A 20,649-nucleotide genomic window follows, 5' to 3' on the forward strand; every position below is an offset into this window, starting at 1 on the left:
TGCAGATTGATGAAAACAATCCGGGATAGTATTCTGAATGGGACGTTTGTCGAATTTGTCCAACAATTTATGCTGGCAATCCATCCTGATAGAGACTACCCCACCTGGATAAAAGATTCCTTAACTGCTGTAAATATTCCCTTATTATAACAATGGCTTGGTTTTATTGCGTATACGCATATCACTAGCTAGCCTAGTCTCTGTATCATTCCATAGATAAGTATCAACCAGCAACAGTATTTTCTACCAAATATTTAATTTGTACCTTTTTTGTAGCTTTTACAGTTATATAGTTTTACCTCGAATTAACAATTACTAGTCTCAGAATGGACCTTATCTCCATTGTAATTGTATCCAGTTACCTTTATGCGAACTTTTATTTATTATTTGGGTTATATTTGCTGGTAAATTCATACTATTTATTGTATTGATGTGAATGTTTTTGGAGTAATATAACATTAAAAGTATGCAAAAAATTTGTTTATATTATAATAAAAAACCAGAGTGTAATTTAATGTAATATATTACATAAAATCATCAGAATCATTTCCGTCATCATATTTACTCATGTTATCCGAGCTCATCAAAGAATTGTAACTTCGCAATTCAGCTTCTTCTTTTCGTTTTTTCTCCTCTTCCTCATCTTTCTTTTTCTGTTCTCTCATCAGTTTCTTCTTATCCTCGCGGTCTAATGTGTCTCTTTTTTCCCGCTCAGCTCGAAAATCTGAACATAAAAGGTAGATTATAACTGATAAAATAAGATTAAGATTAGAATCAAACATTGCTGAAACTGTTAAATGGGACATTTTGAAAATTAATCAAAGGGAAAACATTTTTTTTGTTGCACAAATAATCTTCTATTCTGGCTTTAATACTAAACACACTGCTCAACAAAACAGACGTTACACGGACAAATTTCGACTGGTTTTGGAACTGGATTAATTGCGATAGCTGAGAGCGATTTGATTTCGATTTCAAGCGTTATTTAGCGCAATTCCTTTTCGGTGAATACGCGTTTTTTGCAAAAAATCAGTGGTTCAGATAAAGTTTCTACAGGGTGGCAGATGAAAGATTGCGAAATTGGTGAAAGTTCCACATGCTCTCAATTGAACAAAAGAAGTTTTTCTGCATTTCTCGTATCTCGGAAAAAGTTTTTGAATTTTCCGACCACCTCGTTTATTTACAGAGTGGTCTGCAAAAAATCAACTTTTTGATCTTGTAGGGAAACATTGTTTTGCACTTGAACCAATTTTGAACTTTAGGGCTCATGTTAAGTTAAAACTTCACAGCGGACTTGCGAAACACAATCTACCGGGTTCCATGAATGAAACATTTGAAAGTGAACTTTCGTTGAAAATCCACGCCAGAATCACGGATTTGGGGGGCAATTTTGATATGGTTAATTTTGTATGCAACCCTGTTATTCGAATTTCGGTCTTAAATTGTCTTTGAAGTTTAAGCTTGAACAAGAGTTCTAGATCATAAAAATCGGACCAAGACCAGAAAAGTTATCGCTGCAAGACCAAAAAGTTGTGTTTTTAAGACCACCCTGTAAATCGAAGAGATGGACTAAAAATTTCGAACTATTTGGTGTATATTTGAATTTTTGGTGTTGAGATGCAAAAAACCGTTTGTCGTCCAACTACGAGCATGCGAACATTCCTAAATTTTGAATTTTTTCATTTGCCACTGTGTAAAAAATTTGTCTGAGATGCTCAATTTTTCAGAAAACAATTACAAACAAATGGGGCTAAATAACGATTCAAAGAGAAACCAAATCGTTTGAGGCAATCGGAATTTATCTACTTCTAACGTTAGTAAAAACTGGGCTGTGTAACGTTCATTTTGCTGAGCAGTTTAATTAATAGTTTTCAGTAAATCGGCATTGGATAAGCATGTAAATATTAATAGTACCGAATTTAGGCTTACATCCTAATTTATTAAAAATTTTGTTAAAAAAAGTTTGCGAAATTCAGTCAAAGCAAATATTCGCAATCTTGTCCTGTATTATTAGGTTACTGCCTTATTTGCTGTTGTTAGTTAGAGTTGTTACCAACAAGACAAACCTGGTTGATTTTCCTTTTTAGTCTTATTCAGCCTGTTTATAATTTCATTTATCCTTTTAGCCACTTTTATTTTTCGCACTTCACTTTCTTTGTGGAATCCTACTTGACCAACTTCCATGCCCGCTGTCTTTTTTAAATTAGACCACATGGTATAAACTACGCCAACGTCATTCATTTTGTTACCCATTATACTATTGGCTTTTACTAATTGTGCGGCATCTTCAATAACGGCCGAAGGAATGTCATCTATAGTTTGACCCTAAAGCAAAAACACAATTTTCTATCAAGTTACAGAAAAACATATTTATTGGATATATGGGGTCATCCAGATTGAAGGCCAAACATTGGAACATTTTTCAATGCAAATTGCACCATCTGCAATCCATTTAAAAGACATTGTATAGTTAATTTTGTGCACCCGCAGTAAGTCAGATATAAATTTAAAAAAAACAATTTTTGTTTATATTTTGATGATATCTGATGTTTTTCTTTTTTTATTAGTACCGACACAGGGTGGTCCAGTTTCCAGATCAGACTTCAGGAAACGATAGTCAATCGAAGTTTTCGCTCTGGAAACTCGACCGACTAGACGAATTAAAAGTGCAATTTAGTTTACACGACTGCGGAATAAATCGAGTGTAAGCTTAAGTTTATTTCTAAAATAAATAATGCGCTGGAGCTGCAGCTTAATTAATTCATATATCTTCAAAAATGCTGCAAAAATTAATGAAAACTGCATCCGTGATAAACAAAAAAAAATCAACCAAAAAGATTTATTATAAATGAACATTTTGAAGTGGCTGTTTTGGGACACGCTACAATTGCATGCACAATGCATCAGGAGGTCTTACATGGAGACACAAATTATATGGAGAATTTAAAGAGCTCAAAATTTACCCTTGCAAGATCAAACTTGTTGAGGAAGTAAACGAAGACCACAGATTTACGAAATGGACAAATAATATATTAAGTAACGTGAAAGTATTGTTCAATAGTGGTTGTAGTGGTGATGCACGTTTTTCCTTTGAACCCAGAAGTCGACAGACATAACTGTAGATTGAAAAATGATGAAAATGAATGACGAAAAAATGTTTCAAAATGAACTAGTTAGCCGGCAAGATGAACTTCACTATGGGATTTCCGCTCAATATTTTTTTCCTGTCGGACGCATTGAAAGAAGTGGTCCCAACGAATTCTCGGCTGATCATCCGACGTATTTTTGTTTGATAATTTTTATGAGGGTATTTGAAGTCTAAAGTGTGTCCAAAATTCAGCACAGCCGAACAATATTGAAGATCTTAAGCAGAGAGTAATATTAAACGTCGATAATTAACACAAGTTGCTGCAAATGTATAGAAGTCAACGGAAGAAGAAACTAAAATAAATGCAGTTTTATATCTCAATTTGAGACGAATACAACTGAATAGTGGAATGTATTCTTTATCATACAATCTTTGTGCCTAACCATGTAGCACACATGGAATGGGGTGCCATTTGAAAATTTACAGAGAGTATTGATGGCTAAGGGGTATAAAAAGACATGCTTTGGAAACAATTGCAATTAAAAAATAGTGAGGATGGCTTGTGTTTTCTGAAAAACTTTGAATCCTGAATACTTAGGAAACAACTTAAGAATAAACTAACCTACCGATCTGAGTCGTAAATAAACATGGGCAGACGATAGTTCGTCTACATGAAACCAGACATCTTCTGGCCAACCCCATTTTATTAAGTCTTCATCTAAAACAGATCACTTTCATTGTAATTTTATTTACTTATGCACATTTAAAATACCAACTTTCGTGCTTATCAATGCCCATATACAGAAGTGCTGGTGGGGAAACTATACTACTTTCGAAGTAATACACCATTTTGAGGGCTTAATTCAAATAACAAAAACCAAAAAGTTTTTGAATCTAGATCCAAAATTATAACCTATAATTCTTAAGTGACAAGACATGTAATCGTCTTCTCTGCCTTTCTTCTCTAGACTTTGCGGACAATTTCAGAAGAATAGTATACCGAAATAACAAGAAACGAAAGCCTTCCTGCTCAATGTGGCAATATACAGAGTGTTGATAAAATATAGACACGCTGTCGGATACATATTACAAGGTTTAAAAATAACGACAAGTTGTTATAAACGTTATTACGTTTTTTCGTAATGAGTGATTCCCAATATGAAAATTTTTGAACTTTATACAAATAAGGTCATTCCTCTGGGCGTGTTGTATTGGGGGCTGTTTAGGGAGTACGGGAAAAAATTAAAGAAAATTAATTCTTATAAAAAACTGAAATATTGGTAAAAAAACGGACCAAAAATTATGCAACAATGTTTTTCAAGATGATCTGACTCATTAACATTACGTTAATACCGGTTGCTTCTTACATATGAAAGATCAATTGAAAATGAAATAGGTTAGGGTAACTGTAAAAAGTTATGGTTCAATGATCGATTTACAACTCATACCTTTCACTTCGTTGATCACTTATCACGAAAAACATTATGGTGATAAATGATCAAGCGAAACTTTCGTATTGAATATTTTTCACTAAAATAAAAAAATTAAAATTAGATGTAAAAACGGGGCGGGCGAAGTTCAATCAATATTGGTTAGGAACTCAAAAACAGTTGAAGATGAATATATAAGATTCATATCGAATAGGCCTAGAATTTTTCGTATAATTCGAATACGGAATGAAAAGTGCGCCACTTAAAGAATGTAAGTTTGGTCGGCCACTTGAATTTGAGACACCCTGTATCAATTGAGATTATCTTAAATTAATGTATTTAATATTTTGCTCTAAATTGCAGATTTGAAGTAAAAACGGGGTGGCCAAAGTTCGACCAATATTGGTTAACTCAAGAAAAATTGAAGATCAATGCAGAAGGTTTATATCGCATAGATCTAAAATTGTGCGTACAGTTCGAATATTCAATAAAAGGTACGCAATTCCATGTAAAAAAATGAGAAACTATCAATAAAAAAATGTAAAACTAAAGAAATGTATGTTTAAAAAAATAAAAAAAGAGCATTAATTAAATTAAATCAAGAAAATTCAGTTGCCCACATGCTTAATATCTCATCATAATGCATAATATTTATGCTGTGCCCATGTTAAAATTTGAAGTTGACCGAAGAAACTAAAATTCCCTTATAAATCACCTAAATTAAATCTCATCTCGCCAAAATTATTTATTGTTTTTCTAAACAATGAAGTTTAAGTCAAAGCTAAAAACTCGATAATTTGTAAAAAAACGAAGACCCACAGCTAATTTTACAGATTTGTATTCATTTAGTCCTGTTAAACAATTTGTTAAGATTCACGTCCTATTTTTAAATGTGCAGAAGTGATGCGTTTGTTATCAGCCTAAACAATAGGCAACACCGTCCTACCTTCGTTTGAAGTCAACGATAAAGTCAAGTAAGTAAAAAAGTTGACGGTAGTTAAAAATAAAAATAAAAAGATAATAATAATAACAAAGTCACAGTTTGACTGCAACGATCAGGGACGGTTTTGCCGGTTGCTCCCATTCCAGCTAAATTTCTTAATCCTTAATCATTTCATTAAGTAATACTGATAATTAACAGTCTACAGTAGAAATGAAGAACCAGCTCCTACATAAAGGGTTTATGTTCAATATAAAAATATTGAGAAGGCTCCAAGGCCCTACGCAATTTATTAATACACTTTTTTGCCTTTTCCTAAATTAATTTCTTTATTTAATGGAATTTTTCTCTTACAGTCTGACCCTAGAACTCGTAGGATACTCTCTATGTGCCAGCTATTGATTACCTTTTGATAAATAATTTGTTCGTTATTATGAAATGAAAGCACTCTTTATCAATCTGCAATTAAAAAAGTGAAGGAATACTGTCTTTTGTAAAGGAGAAAAATTTTGAGGCAAAATACCCTATGAAAAGGATTTCAAAACACTCTATAGGGTTAAAGAAAGTATCAACTTGGGACCCGGGAAACTAAGTATATTGCTGCGTGAAGATTTATTAGTTCGAGTCCATTCATGGTTTTCTTTGTGTAAAATTAGTGAGTATGTGAGATGACAAACATCTTCTTGAGTGGCTAATAATTTAAGCACACATCCTTTAAAAAAGTGGAATGAAAATGGATTTCTTCTTAACACAATGTCAATCGACATATCGGTATGCGAAAAGCGAAACCTCCTAAGAATTCGATTATAATGGTCAAGGCGAAGGCGAGGTGAATTTCATTTTCATTAATGACTGTGACAATGGCGAAAAAGAAATTTTCATCTAATTTTAATTGCTTGCCAGACGTAGCGCTTTCTATTCTGAAAAAGTATCGCCAATATGTATGTAATGACGAAACGAAAATGCGCGCGTGATGTATGGTTTATACAAAGAATGTCTGCACTGGTGTCATCCATATTTTCTTTACACTGTAGGGAGTTTACGGTCAAATGGCAATAGTGATTTTTTTATCAAAAAGATGCAGATGGGGCTGTATAGAAAAATGTATTCGTAGCTGCTTAAAAATTACAAGCTATTCTACAACACTTTGCAAATTATAACTGTAGCAGTTGATCAGATATAGAATGTGCAAAAATTTGATGTTAACTCAGTGATTTAAGTGTATTCTTCAGATAAAAAAGTCGCAAATGATGCTGTACTATAAATAATATATTCACGTGTTAATTCAATGTGAGAAAAAATTATTGTTTTTAAATCTAATATCACAAGGTTGGGTTAACTTGGCGCGAGTATACTTGATGTGGAATAAGGGAAAAATATAAGTAAGACCTAAAAATCATTTCCACAGCCGGCAAGCTCATGAGAAAATAGGGTATTTTACATTTTTTGCTATAAGGTCAATCATAGCTTTATAGCAAGTGAATTTTTTTGCGAAAACTATGTTGGTTATGTATTTTAATCTATAAGGATACGTAAAATTTTATAATTTTTTGTTGTCATATTGAGATTAAGAACGTTGAAAATTATTATTTTGTAAACAAAATTATTATAATTGCTCGACTCGATGGTTGTGGCCTTGGGGTGTGAGAGCTTCTAGTTTTTAAATCTGCAGTTTTTAAGTATATGAACTTGAAAGTTATTTTATAAGCTTAATGGATTTAGAATTTTGAAGCTTTGGTTTTTTATGTGGTCTGTGATTTTATAATCTAAAAATCGCGGATTGTAGAGTTGTGAAAACTCCCATCTTGAGATATGAATTGCATAATTTTAATTTTAGAGTGACTTTCTTTTTCTGAACAAAAAAACTGTTAAAATCAGGGATTTTCTGGTATTTTGTTGGCCAGTAACATAGCATATATCAGCGTTTATAATTAATTATTTAATAGTTATGATATTCTTATCAATATCAATTCAAATGTAAGCAATTTTCCGGAAAAATGGCTTAATCTGAAAAACGTTTTTTGGTGGTTAAACGACAATTATTTTACTTTGCGGTTAAACTCGTCACTATTCATACATATTTTTTATTCCCAATCAAGTATCTATTTATAATTAAAACTGATAAGTATCAAATTGTTTTCTCATACAATTGCGGAAACCCACAGATAATTATAGATTTTCGCCGTTTCCTATTTAGAAAAAATTAACTCTGAAATATAACTTTAGAAAATCTTATCGTAAATAAACAATTTCTTGTAAAAACTTGTTATGATATTACTGGGTCTCAGTCAAAGTGTGAAGAAAAAATTTTGAAACATCGTTTATTTTATTACGTTTCTGCGAGACAACAGCGCCATCATCAGATTTAAAATGTATGCAAACTACAAACACCAATCCACAATTAAACATGTTGTATAAAAATTCTAATTTACAAAGTGTTAAAACATTCATCAGTTTTTGAGGGAAAAATATTCTTTCTTTTAGGAGAACAAAACATCGGAAAAACTTACCTCATGCTTGGTAAAAATCAACCTTTTAGGTCTTTGCTTTCTTGAAAACCTTAAGTTTGTCTGAATTATTTTCTACATTTGCGAGAGTGGTTTAATTTTTCACTAGTGTACCGGGTGTTTCATACTTATGGCTTGGTAAATGTTGCTAAGGTTGTCGGTATCTGATCTGAAATTTACGGCTTTCACATGTTTTTTTATTTGTAACATTTCTTGGATTCTTCTTTTATGAACGTCTCGTCGAAACGTAATGAAATAAACGATGTTTCAAAATTTTTACTTCACACTTTCACTGAAACCCAGTAATATCATAACAAGTTTTTACAAGAAATTGTTTATCTACGATAAGATTTTCTAAAGTTATATTTCAGAGTGATTTTTTTCTAAATAGGAAACGGCGAAAATCCATAATTATCTGTGGGTTTCCGCAATTGTATGAGAAAACAATTTGATACTTATTAGTTTTAATTATAAATAGATACTTGATTGAGAATAAAAAATATGTATGAATAGTGATGAGTTTAACCGCAAAGTAAAATAATTGTCGTTTAACCACCAAAAAACTTTTTTCAGATTAAGCCATTTTTCCGGAAAATGGCTTACATTTGAATTCAGCAGATTAAAATACATAACCAACGTGATTTGCGCAAAAAAAAATCACTCGCTATAAAGCTATGATCGATTTTATAGCAAAACGTGTAAAATACCCTATTTCCTCATGAAATGCCCGGCCGTGGAAATTATGTTTAGTACTTACTTATATTTTTCCCTTATTCCACATTAAGTCAAGTATACTCGAGGCCAAATTTCATCCAAATCACTTGACCCAATTTTGAAATATTAGGTTTACGAACAAGATTTTATTTCACACTGCGGCATATTTAAATGTAATAATATTTCCGGAAGCCAAAAAAAAAAACATGCAAAATAATATGAATGTTTCTTGGCTCCGAGAAATATGGTATGGTTTCAAATATTTGAAGCCATGAATATTGTTTTTAATGTTTCTTTGCCTTTGCCACCTTTGCGTTTTTTGGATCCGTTAAAAATAAACTTAAATAAGTCAGTTATTAGTAACTAATTAAGCTGCACATCGTATATCTGTGCTTGCCCTATCTGCAAATTATTGCAAAATGTTGTAGAATAGCTTCAAATTAAATCWAATTTTTTTTTWATTTGTCTCTTTTGGTTGGCAAATCAAGCAAACCCTARACACTTACATTTTTAGAGCAAGGAAAAAGTACGTAACAGATTTGTAGAATGTATTTATTTGAAAATCACGTGTAAATTTTTCCTATATTTTGAAGGATTTAGTGAAAATTTCAATACCAGCAAACTAAAGAAATGGGCGTGACCGCGTCATTGTTTAAACAGTATAATAGGAAGTTTGGAGAAAGTCAATTTCAAAATGTATCTATACCTACAGTTATTTAGTTAAATTTGTTTACCTTCCAATTTTTCACCATCCATTTTATTACCTTTTCCTATTGCTTAACAACGATAATTGAACATATTCACACAAGTTCACGTTAAATTAATTAATAAAATTGATTCAAATCAATAATGGGTCTTTTAAATTTTCAGTTTTGTAGAGCTAGTAGAAGACATTGCCTTTGGTAATTTTTTTCAAACATAGCACAAGTAAATATGTATTACTAAATTATAATTTTTTAAATCTATATTTTGGTTTTCCAGAAATAATTTTTTGAAGGCAGTAAATGTAGTAAATTTAATTGCAGTAAATGATTTTCAGAAAACACTCTTCTGAAACGTTCGTACTACCTCTTCTCTTTATCTCAAAGTTAAAATTAAATAATTGCTTGACGACGTTAATTATAAAGCAACAAACACGCCATGCCAAAATTTCTAATAATAAAACTTTGAAAAGAGTACAATGTTGTTTGTTTTGTTAGTCCTGTATATCCTTCTCCTAATATCTTTTTATTCCTAAGATCATTCCGTCTGTTAACATTTGGTCAAAACTGCCATTGCAATTTAATTAACCATGGTTAAGCAACTAGTAATAAAAAGTAGGAGTAAAGTGTAGAAGAACTTGGAACGGTTTAAACCAATACTTGGTCTGTAATATTTGTTGGTAAAGATGCGGTCGAATGTGTTCCACTACAAACTGATACTTCTGTACACTGTAGTAATTTGTTGCTGTTGCACTTTAGGAACTGATCTTGGAGACTTACGTAAACCGGAACATCAGTCGCAAAGTAAAAATGAATATATTAGAGTCCAAATAGAACGAAGAAAAATGAACGAGTATTGAATTTTAAGTGAGATGGTGAGTAACGCTTAATAAATAATAAGTAGGTAAGCGTTTGTCTAGTGAAAGTACCTGGTAATATTACAAGTCGTGACAATATTTCTTAGACTTAGACGGAAAGTTTATTGATACTTGAATTTTTACTTTTCCGCAGATTTACTTTTAGTCAATTTTTCAAATGAATTAGCAATCAAAATGCATAAAGAAGAACGTATAGATATGTAAAATTTTTAGTATCCCAATCACTTTTATTTGACACTTTTGCTTTAGGTACCCACCTATGTTTTGTAAAATTTTTGGGTGTGATTAATTTGAATTAGTAAATAGTAATCATCTGCCAAACAAAAATGCGTAAGGAAATGCGTCTGGAAGGCATTTAGTAGAGCCATCATGATGTCTATAAGTTTAATCACCATGTCCATGTTAAATATATTCATATAGATTTATTTGTGAATATTTCTCTACATATTCGCAAAACAATACAATCCAACAATTGCATGTTGATATTGCGGATCGACTAAAATCGTTAATTTTGTCAGTGTCAGCAAATAATATATTATTTTCGTTACTTTCAAGCTTTTGTGTCTTTAAGGTGTTGGTCGTCATAGTCGTTCTATTCTCTTTTTATTGAATTATTTTATTATATAACCCAAATAATCCGTAACATTTCTAGTTTCTTCCCAGAAGATACTAGCGATGGCTTAAATACAGAAGTGAGACCTAGTGAGTAGAGATGAGCAACACACTGTGTAGTGTTCCGCTTAGTGTTTCTGTTTTGTTCATTTCTTCGAATTCAAGTTGTTTATTATGTATTGTGCTAAGGACCTAAAATTATTTTTTTGTAGAATTTCTCTTCTGCAATAGGTAATAATTTTGCAAAATGCAATTTACGCCGATCAACATTATCTTACAAAACAAGTACGTCGAATTTGAAGCGGCCCATGGAATGCAACATCCCACAATATCAATAAATTCTAAAAATTTTCACGAAAAGTAGCTAAGTAATATTTTTGTACCTATTTTCACTCAAATAAAGTTTTTTTTCAGATCACAAACTAAAATCAAATATAGCTTGTTCACAAAGAATTATGAGCTACATACGTTATTCGTTCTGTGTAAAACAATAGTTTTTTGTACCTATTTCAATTTTTACCCAGAATGTTTTTTGAACTTTTAGAGTTACTAGTTGCAGAAGCCGTTATTTTTTAGTCTCCTGAAAATAATTTGAATTTTTTTTAAGTATAAAATATTATTTGTTGTATATTTAGATTGTTTTATTTAGAAAATATGAACTACGAATGTTTTAAAATTGTTTCTGCAAGTGACACACAATTGCCCATCATCTTATCACGCTGCCATAGCACGGAAACGGCAACCACAAGTAAAATCACATTTGCAGGTTAAATTCACAGTTTAAAAAGAATCACATTCACAGTTATAATAGTGATTTTAAAATCACGCTTTAGCTCGTTTCTACTAGAGAGTAGTGTTTGATTTTTGCAAATTAATAGCGGAAAACTTCACTATTTTCATAACATTTAGGCAAACAAATGTAGACAGTACTACAATCTCCACTTTACTCTCACAGTACTAAAAATGTTTTATGAAGAAAAAGAACATCTATATTAGGTTACTTGTAGAACGTTACTCTCCGAACTGATACCAACTCATTTGGCCGCTAGATTGGACGTTTAAATCACTTTAAATAAAGAAATAATAAAACACGTCTTTCTTTAATAAACTATTGTTTTGTGATTGGGTCACTTTACCACGACCTGCTACTTAGGCCTCGTTCTTCTTTTCAATTAAAGCGACACATTATCTACATAACATTTTGGCGAATACTTATCTTCGCCTGTGGATGGTATAAATTTCCTTGATTAACTTGTAGCCCTGATCTCAATTACTTAGACTTGGGTGCTTATAACGAAGTACTTTATAAGGAAGTCGCACTAGGACCTACCAGAAAAGTAACGCCTAAGCCAAAATCAAAAAGGATCTAGTTTCATGCTAGGCGAGAGGGAATATGCAATTAGATCAATAAGAAAATATATTGCGATAAATAGCTAATTTTTGTTATTGAATAAATAATTATTCATATATTATTCATCAGTAAATTTTATGGGCACTATAATATTTGCTTAATAATTAACAATCATAGCCGATTAGAGCAAATATGTTTGTAAATAATTATATGGCTTACTTAAATTACATCTGTAAGAAACATCAACCGAAGTGCGATGCATATAATTCTATGTACGCTGAACTAATTTGCGTGAAGCCTAAAACTCCGAATTATAATTAGAAAATAATAACTCAGTAGGACTCAATTGGATATGACGAATTCATTTTTGTTTTTACCAACTGCTCATTGAGTCCACCGGGATTAGGCGTTTCCAATTGTTACGTTCCACGCAAAATTTCAATTGCTGTTTGCTCTTGTTATTTTAACTGTGATGAATGCCTGAATATAAGTAGATGCGAATTAAATACACGTAAATTGCACAATGAAATTAAAGTGATATTTGAAATTGAACATTAGCACCTATAAATAAATACTGTTATTGAAGATCGATGGCTTTTGACCTATTCATTCACTAAATCAATTAGCGAAAAAGTTGCAACATCTTCAAGCGATTTGCAGTGTCAAATGAACCTTGAGTGTAGTAAGAAGCATCGAGGCATTCACTTTAACTGATAAAATAAGAAAAGTAAACTAATTTAAATCATTCTAACCTTGTCTTGGAATGGAAGTCATTAATTATCAAGTACATTTTTTAATCTGACTGTGTTTGTTTCGTATACGAAATATTTTCGAAATAATATATATACGAATATAAAAGAATTGAGACTGGTTTTATTTTTTATTTTCCTTTCCTTCAGTCCCATGGACTTTCAAAAGTCTACAAAATATTTAATGAATAAAACAGAAACCTCTAGAATTTTTTGGACCAAGTTTCAACACTGAGGGTGTTAGGATGGACTTAACACCAGAAAAGGGTCACCCGTTTTGTTGCGCAGCTATTGGCGGGTACAATAATTCTATTTTGCAGATTTTCAATTTAAACTAATGTTGCCGATGAAATTTCCAATAAGCTGCTATAAAACAAAACATTTATACACTACCCAATATACAGAGTGTTCGGGAATTCTGATGCTGTGCCCTAACCGCACGTGTGATGGTCAAAATTGTGATTTTTTTAGTATGAAAATGTAAGACAAAGTACGACAACGTTTGAGCTCAACTATTATTCTTGCATGACTGTGTCAAAATACCTTTACAGAAAAGTGGGTTGATGGTGATAATTGACAAAATTAATAAAAATGGTAACTAAACGGTTTGCAAGCCAACGATTGCAACCTAGGCTCTTTTAAGTGCTGCTTGATACAGTGTGAATGTTCTTTGAAAGGGTCGAGCTCACGCAAAATTGGAGCAAAACTTGAAATGATTTTAATGATTACTTCCGAGTGCTGCCTGCAGCATGAAATTAACAATCAGTAGATAGCAATTTAACCCATTTAAAGTATTAACATTGTTATATATTTTAACTTAAATGAAAAAGGTCATAAAAAATCTCAAATGCTCAAATAAAGCGCACATGCGTAATGGCATTTGCTGTTTTTCATAAAAAAAATTAAGAAATGTAGAGAGCTTTCTGGAATAGTAGATATAGGTATATTGAAGGATACATCTGAAAACTACACGAATAAATGAAGAAACTTCTCAACTCCTGAAAAATTTACAAGGGGTAAATTCGATGGAGGCTTTTAAGCCAATCATAAACCGCACAAATATCGAATAACAAAGGACTAAAAACTGCAAATTTCTTAATATTACAAGAGCAAAATTAGATGGCTTGAACCAGTGATTGTACAGCAGCCAATTATTGTGCGAGATACTTACAAATATCAAGTGCCTATCCAAATAGGTTAATGACTCAACTATGCAGAAGACTAACGAGTAAAAGTGGTCGAAACATTTCCGAACCGAACCCGTATATTTATTAAAAACGAGTTTTTAATTTTAAATAAAACTTACGGTAGTCAATTCAAATTCGAAGCATTTCGCGATTCATCTTATTACTGGCGACAAATGAACCTTCGAACCTTCGAACCTAACAAATTACAGAATGATCCCTTGAAATAGCATAGATTCTAATAAATTGAGGCAAAAGTGAGAAATAAGCTACCAAGAAACATATGGAAAATACTATTCTTTTAGTGGTAACATTTTCCAACAATAAGAAGCAGTAATTATTCAAGCATATTCTGATCTAAATCAAATGTAGACTCGCGCCAGAGTTCAGGATTCACTTATGTTAAATTAATAAGTTTTAAAATAAATTTACAACAAATTTTATGGATCGTTAAGGTTGATGGTGTTTCGAGAACATGTTTATTCAGTTTAATCAGTTCTAACATGGTCTATATTCAGACTAAAATGAATGGAAAAAATGAATTCAGTAATTCAAATTTGAATCGAATTTCGACTAACATACACAGAGCGAAAAATAAATTCACTTTCGCTAAAAGGGTGAAGCGATAAATAGCTTTTATAGATATCGAAGAGGTATGTGTTATGGCAGACATGCTTTTATAAAATAGCAATTCTCATTAATAATGCGAGAAAAAAATAGAGCAGTCTGATTTTACTGATATAAAAGATATATGGAATAAGCGATAATTTAATTTAAAACCCCATAATGACAAAGACGCAAAGTAAAATACTTATTAACAAAAAATTTTGAATCACGGAAATGCAATTGATTAATTCAATATACCGTACATCTGCATGTGTAACTTTCTTGATTTTAGGACTTCAGCTTCATTCTGTTACAGTGCCATATTTATGTTTTATTCGATTAAGTTTTAAAAATTTTCGATCCGATTTTTAAATCCTAAATATTAGTAATATTTCCAATGCTAAAATAATTATATTATTTCCATAATTAATTCAGACTACTATTAATATTAATTCACTACCCACCAACGTCCTTCATATTTACATTTCTAATTTCATTTATTTACAGGTAGTATAAGTATAATGCTATTGTTCTTTTGTGACTGTGTCACAAAACCCATAAGGAAAAGTTTTGTAAATCCGGGCTTTAATACTCGTGATGTCGAGTAGGCTTTTTCTCTTTACCTTTCAAACAAATTAGAAAAACCAAATAACAGAATAAGAAAAAACTTGTGGCAACATTTGCATACCAAGATGAAGAAGCAATATCTAAATAGTGATTCAATTTGACCCAAAATTATCCTTTTGAAAAACATTGTTTAATTTGTAAACATCCCTGTGATGAGAAGGCATGATGAGACGTAGTTGTAGTTAAATTACCCTGATGTAGCTCGTTTGGCTTGTTTTTAATAAACTATGGATTTTCTCATATATCAAAAACACGTATTTACTCTCATTAGATTAGATACAGAAAAACTCACTAAATGATCAAATTGAAACTAATCCTTGACTTGAAAAAAGTTAAATCTTTTAAACCTTTGTTTTTCAATTGAGTGTCATGCTGGAAATGCATACCATCAATAAAAGAGATTGTACACAATCACCGAAAACTCAATTTCATTTCGTCTCACTGCAAAACATCAATTTTTAATGTTTAGCAGAATATTAATATTAATATCATATTATAGCATGCTTTTGAAGAAAAGTTGATAGAACCGTGAAGATACAGCCTTTCTTCAAACTATTCCTTGACAGTTCCAGGTCTAAGAAAATTTGCGGGAAATATTTAAAGAGTTTTGTGTGTGCTTGTTTCTATCAAACCCCATACGGGCCTAATCGTTGCTTTTGAATGCTGACTTAAAAAATCAGCTATTCTTGGTCAACTTTCACATTATCAGAATAATCAATTTGCTTGTGACAAAACGTCGCATTCCTTTCGTTACACATGTAGAATGATGTACCTATTTAGAATTTCCACAATGCAGATAAACTGAAGACAATTGTTATTCATATAAATGTTATATAAAGAAATTATAGCAGAGTTGAGAGCATTTTCAAGAGCTGATATTTTCCAGAAATAGACATAAACGTTGTTTAAAATACTTAGCCCGCACTCTCCAAGTAATAAACCTCAGTTTCTTCTCAAAAGGAATGAAGTTTATCATGTAAGGTTTTCTGCCTGTATTTCCAATTTTAACATAAACTATTTTCCTGGTTTTCAGTCATTCATTTCGATACCACAAATTATTCATCCTTTAAAAAACATTTCGATGTTTTTCCACCGTCCTCCAGTTAGTCGAAAACAACTAATTGTTAAAACATTTTGTTCATTAAAACATGACTTATTATAACATTTATAAATTGTGTGTTCTTTAAAAACGGTAATATTATTTATTGGCACAGCCAGTCATCCTAAACACTAAAACACTTTAAAATTATAATACACTAAAACACTGTAAAATTATTAAGACTGAAGGCAAATAATCAAGAATATAAACTTTGGGAAAAGACCAGAATTCACCTTCTAGAGTTTTAAATTATTCTCTTACTTACTCGTGTAGGTAGTTGTTGCTACGTTAGGTTTGGGACTGATAAATTGGTATACTAATGCCTGTCCATTTCAGAAAAAGAAACGAATAAACTGTTTATATTTAATTCTTTTCCTTCACCTATTTTTCCTTTGCATTCAGAATATACTATTTTTGGTTTGCATATTTTGATTGTACAACAAAAAATGTACAGGACATCAGAAAGATATTGTTAGTGAACAACTATCCCAAAACATTTTTCGAACCGATCATGAAACGAAGAAGAAACAAAATATAAAATTCAACCAATTGGAACAATAAGAATAAAAGAAAAGAAGGTGAAATACATATTATTACCGTATGTTCCTGACATTAACAGAAAAATAATAAACATTTTCAAATCGCATGACATCAACATAAAAACCTAGATGCAACTAAGCAAATGAATGTTACACAAAATTTAAACCAAAGAGACATGATAAATTAGACACACCTAATGTGGCATCCAAAATAGACTGTTTGGACTGTGATAAGTTATCACTGTATGTGTTATACTGAATATTTCCCTCGTGTGATAATCTGTCCGTTTGACGTGTGCAATTATCGAAAAATTACAGCGGTAATTGCACAGTGTGCAATTATCACTCAACGATAATTGTATTGTTTACAAAAAATATTTGACAGGTGTCTTTTCATGTTGAATTAGACATTAAATGTCTTCCTGACTAAGGTATTCAAATTAAATTTAATAAACAGAAGTAATAAAATTTAAAGGGTAATAAAATCTAATAGAAATAAAATGAATCCACATTTTCTTTGTTTACTCAGGAAATATTCATAAAAATTACACTCGTGCATCAAAATAAACAGATAATTTTGCATTCAAGCTTGTTGTTTTGTAAAAACAATCTCATCTTGTCGTCACAATATGAAAATAAACTCATGCAGTTTTTAGACAACAAGCTTTCATGCAAAATTATCGGTAATTTTGAAGCACTTGTGCAATATMCCCCCGATAACTCATACATGGTTCAAACAGGATAATATTTAAAGAAAATAATATACGAACATAAATATAGCATAAGAAAAAGTAACGAAAATGAACAGCATTAGCACAACACGCAAACCAAATGTTACAAAGTTTTGATTTTGACAACACAAAAATACTGATTAATCCAAATAATTATTATAAGTGAAGAGTCCAGAATTATTGTAAGTCATGAATTTTAGATCAGATACAGCCAATCCAAGTTCGATATATAAAACATTATTTAAATGAAAAATGAGAGAAACATAAACCACTAACACCCAGTATATTGTAAGAGATGCAATAAAAAAATATCATCTGAATGTAAAGAAAAAATACGTGAAAGAAAATAATTAAATATATACAGTTTATTATAATTTTTTTCTGAAAAGGAGCACTAGTATACCAATTTATCGGTCCCAGACCTAGCGTAGGAGCACTAGCTACACGAGTAATAGTTTTAAATATACCTAAGTATAATAAGTAAGAGAATAGTTTTAAATTCTAGAAGGTGGAATTATGGTCTTTTCTTAAACCTTTGTATTCCTGATTTCTTGCCTTGCCTTAATAATTTCAAAATGTTTTAGTGTATTATAATTTTAAAATGTTTTAGTGTATTATAATTTTAGTGTTTTATTATTTAGTATGACAGGCTGTGCCAATAAATAATCTAACAGTTCTTTAAAAGCCCACTATTTTAAAATGTTCACAACAATTCATGGGTTAATGGACAACATGTTTTAAAAATTGGTCGTTTTAGGAAGTTTTAGACCGCTATCTAACTGAGGACGGTGGAAAAACACCGAAACGTTTTAAGAAAATGAATAAATTGTGATATCGAGATAAATAACTGAAACCCAGGAAAATAGGTTATGCTAAAATTGGAAATGCAGTCAGGAAAACTTTATGTGTGATTTAAAGTAACGTCATTCCTTGTGAGAAGATACTGGGGTGTACTTGGAGAGTACGGGCTAAGTATTTTAAACAACATTTTGAGTTTATTTATGGAAAATATCAGCTCTTGAAAATGTACTCTCAACTATGCTATATTTTTTTAAACAAACTATATTTGTGGTCAGTTTTGTATTTTGGTCCTCACAACTTAAAACGTATAACAACTGAAACCCAGGAAAATAGTTTATGTTAAAATTACTTTAAATCACAATCTATGTATTTCACGCGAAAAACCAAGTGAGAATTCCCATTTTCAAGGCTTTATAAAACAAAACTTGTTTGTTTGTAAATTGACTGTGAACATTTCATAGAAGGTTCTGGTTTTATATGTATTATGCTGTAAAAACTGTTAATATGAATCAATTGAAGCCTTCTTTTACAAGGTTAAAGCAATATCGATTTTCCATTCATTTAATTTTTCATTAATGATCCCAGCATGAAACATGAAAAATACACCAAATGCGTTAAAACCTTTCATCTGTATGTTTATGAACTGGATAGGTAAGTACTCTAAACATGTACTAGTTGCACACTACAACAACAAGCTCTGTTATCTCTATCCTATAAGCAAATTATTCAAATGTAAACTGACTCAACTTATAACAGTTTATAAATGTTAATAGGTATGAGCATAATGTGCTCATACCATATATAAACTTCAAATTGATGCTGAGGATTTCAGGTTTCTATACAATGTCAGTGAGAGGCGATTAAAAGCACGTGGTTCGGTCGTCTTCAAGATTATAAAAACCATCTTATATAGCAATTGTTCGTGTTTCGATTTCAACAATTATTTGATTTTTCATAACTGGTGACACAAAAAGGGCGTGGAGGTTCTACAATTTTTTGAGAAATCAGCTGGACCGATTATATTTAAATTATGATTTAAGGAAATGGTACTTAAATTGCTGTTGCACACCAAACGCAGAATGCGATCAAATATAAAACATCTCTTGAGAACCGTCAGATATTGCAATAAATGTTCATAAATAATATTTTGTAATGTAATCACTAGTCCGTGCATTGCCTTTTTAATAATTCATGCGTTTACGGACTATACAGTTCCTGATTCTAAAACTAAATGGTAATGCGATTGCAATTCGTGTATCATCGCTTTAAATCATTGTTGTAATTTATACATCAACATACTAAGAACAAAATTGCCTTACAATTGACTGATTATTAACTATTTATAATCTAATTGATTTATTAATAATGTTGGTACACATTTTTTATTTCTGTCACATCTTTTCTTCTACTGAAGGTTAGATCACACGGTGAAACACGGGACGTTAAAATATCTGTTATCGTTCCTATAAGCCATGAATTTCAAATTATCAAGCTTATTTCATTTGGAGGTAGTTTTTTCAGGTTGTCTTGAACTTTGATTTATTAATAAGGCGAAATGAAATAAGTACCAAATTTAGTAAATTCTTATTTTTTTATAGATCTTATAATGACCACTGAACTGATGGGATCGCTTAACTTTTAATTAAGACAAATTTGCATAAAATACAATATTTTTATTGAATCTGTTTCAGCGAATTTTGTCACGTTAGTTGTAAACCACGGAATTAAAACGGAATTTCCTCAACATTTAAAAGCTTCTAGCTCAGAAGCCGATAATTGAATGAATCTGCACTATTTTCTTTATTGATAGATGAACCTTTAGATTCATACAGAGTCGGAGATGAAATAATGATTTATTAAATTTTTCTGAATAATTTAATAGTCTTTTGGAGTAAAGAGTGACATTTTAACATTTTATCATACGGATAATATATGAGTAAAAGACGTCTAACAAACATAGCGTGTCATAAACTATTGTTAAAATGTCACTCGTTCATTTCACAACGCGTACAAATAAATATATGACAAACTAAAATAATTCACTTTCATTCGTCAAGAACTCAAGTACACTGCACGAAGCGGATGCAAATTA

General features: G+C 31.1%; 2 protein-coding genes across 2 annotated transcripts in view; one reads left to right on the forward strand and one right to left on the reverse strand.

Annotated features, from left to right (window-relative positions):
- Positions 1-467, forward strand: part of LOC109539966 (queuine tRNA-ribosyltransferase catalytic subunit) — a 4,582-nt gene extending 4,115 nt beyond the window's left edge. The window contains exon 7 of the mRNA XM_048664818.1: positions 6-467. Coding sequence (XP_048520775.1) covers positions 6-150 — 145 coding nt within the window. The 3' untranslated portion in view covers positions 151-467. The remainder of the gene's footprint in view (positions 1-5) is intronic.
- Positions 468-505: 38 nt separating this feature from the next.
- LOC109539967 (coiled-coil domain-containing protein 25) lies at positions 506-4,061 on the reverse strand. Its single transcript, XM_019908053.2, has 4 exons — positions 3,865-4,061; positions 3,715-3,806; positions 2,067-2,325; positions 506-724 (listed from the first exon to the last, which is right to left on the reverse strand). Exons 1-4 carry the CDS (start codon positions 3,935-3,937, stop codon positions 525-527), a joined length of 624 nt encoding a protein of 207 aa, XP_019763612.1. The 5' UTR covers positions 3,938-4,061; the 3' UTR covers positions 506-524.
- Between the last annotated feature and the right edge of the window lie 16,588 nt (positions 4,062-20,649).

The sequence above is a fragment of the Dendroctonus ponderosae genome, unplaced genomic scaffold (assembly GCF_020466585.1).
Source record: "Dendroctonus ponderosae isolate FM_Combo_2020 unplaced genomic scaffold, Dpon_F_20191213v2 Dpon_F_20191213_3, whole genome shotgun sequence".
NCBI lineage: Eukaryota > Metazoa > Arthropoda > Insecta > Coleoptera > Curculionidae > Dendroctonus > Dendroctonus ponderosae.

Excerpts from the sequence above, each read along its gene's own strand:
- LOC109539967 (XM_019908053.2), bottom strand. The coding sequence starts at position 3,937 with ATGGTGTATTACTTCGAAAGTAGTATAGTTTCCCCACCAGCACTTCTG. Across the intron at positions 2,326-3,714 it reads TTTATTTACGACTCAGATCG|GGTCAAACTATAGATGACAT; the intron begins GTAGGTTAGTTT and ends TTTTTGCTTTAG. Across the intron at positions 725-2,066 it reads TAAAAAGGAAAATCAACCAG|ATTTTCGAGCTGAGCGGGAA; the intron begins GTTTGTCTTGTT and ends TTTTATGTTCAG.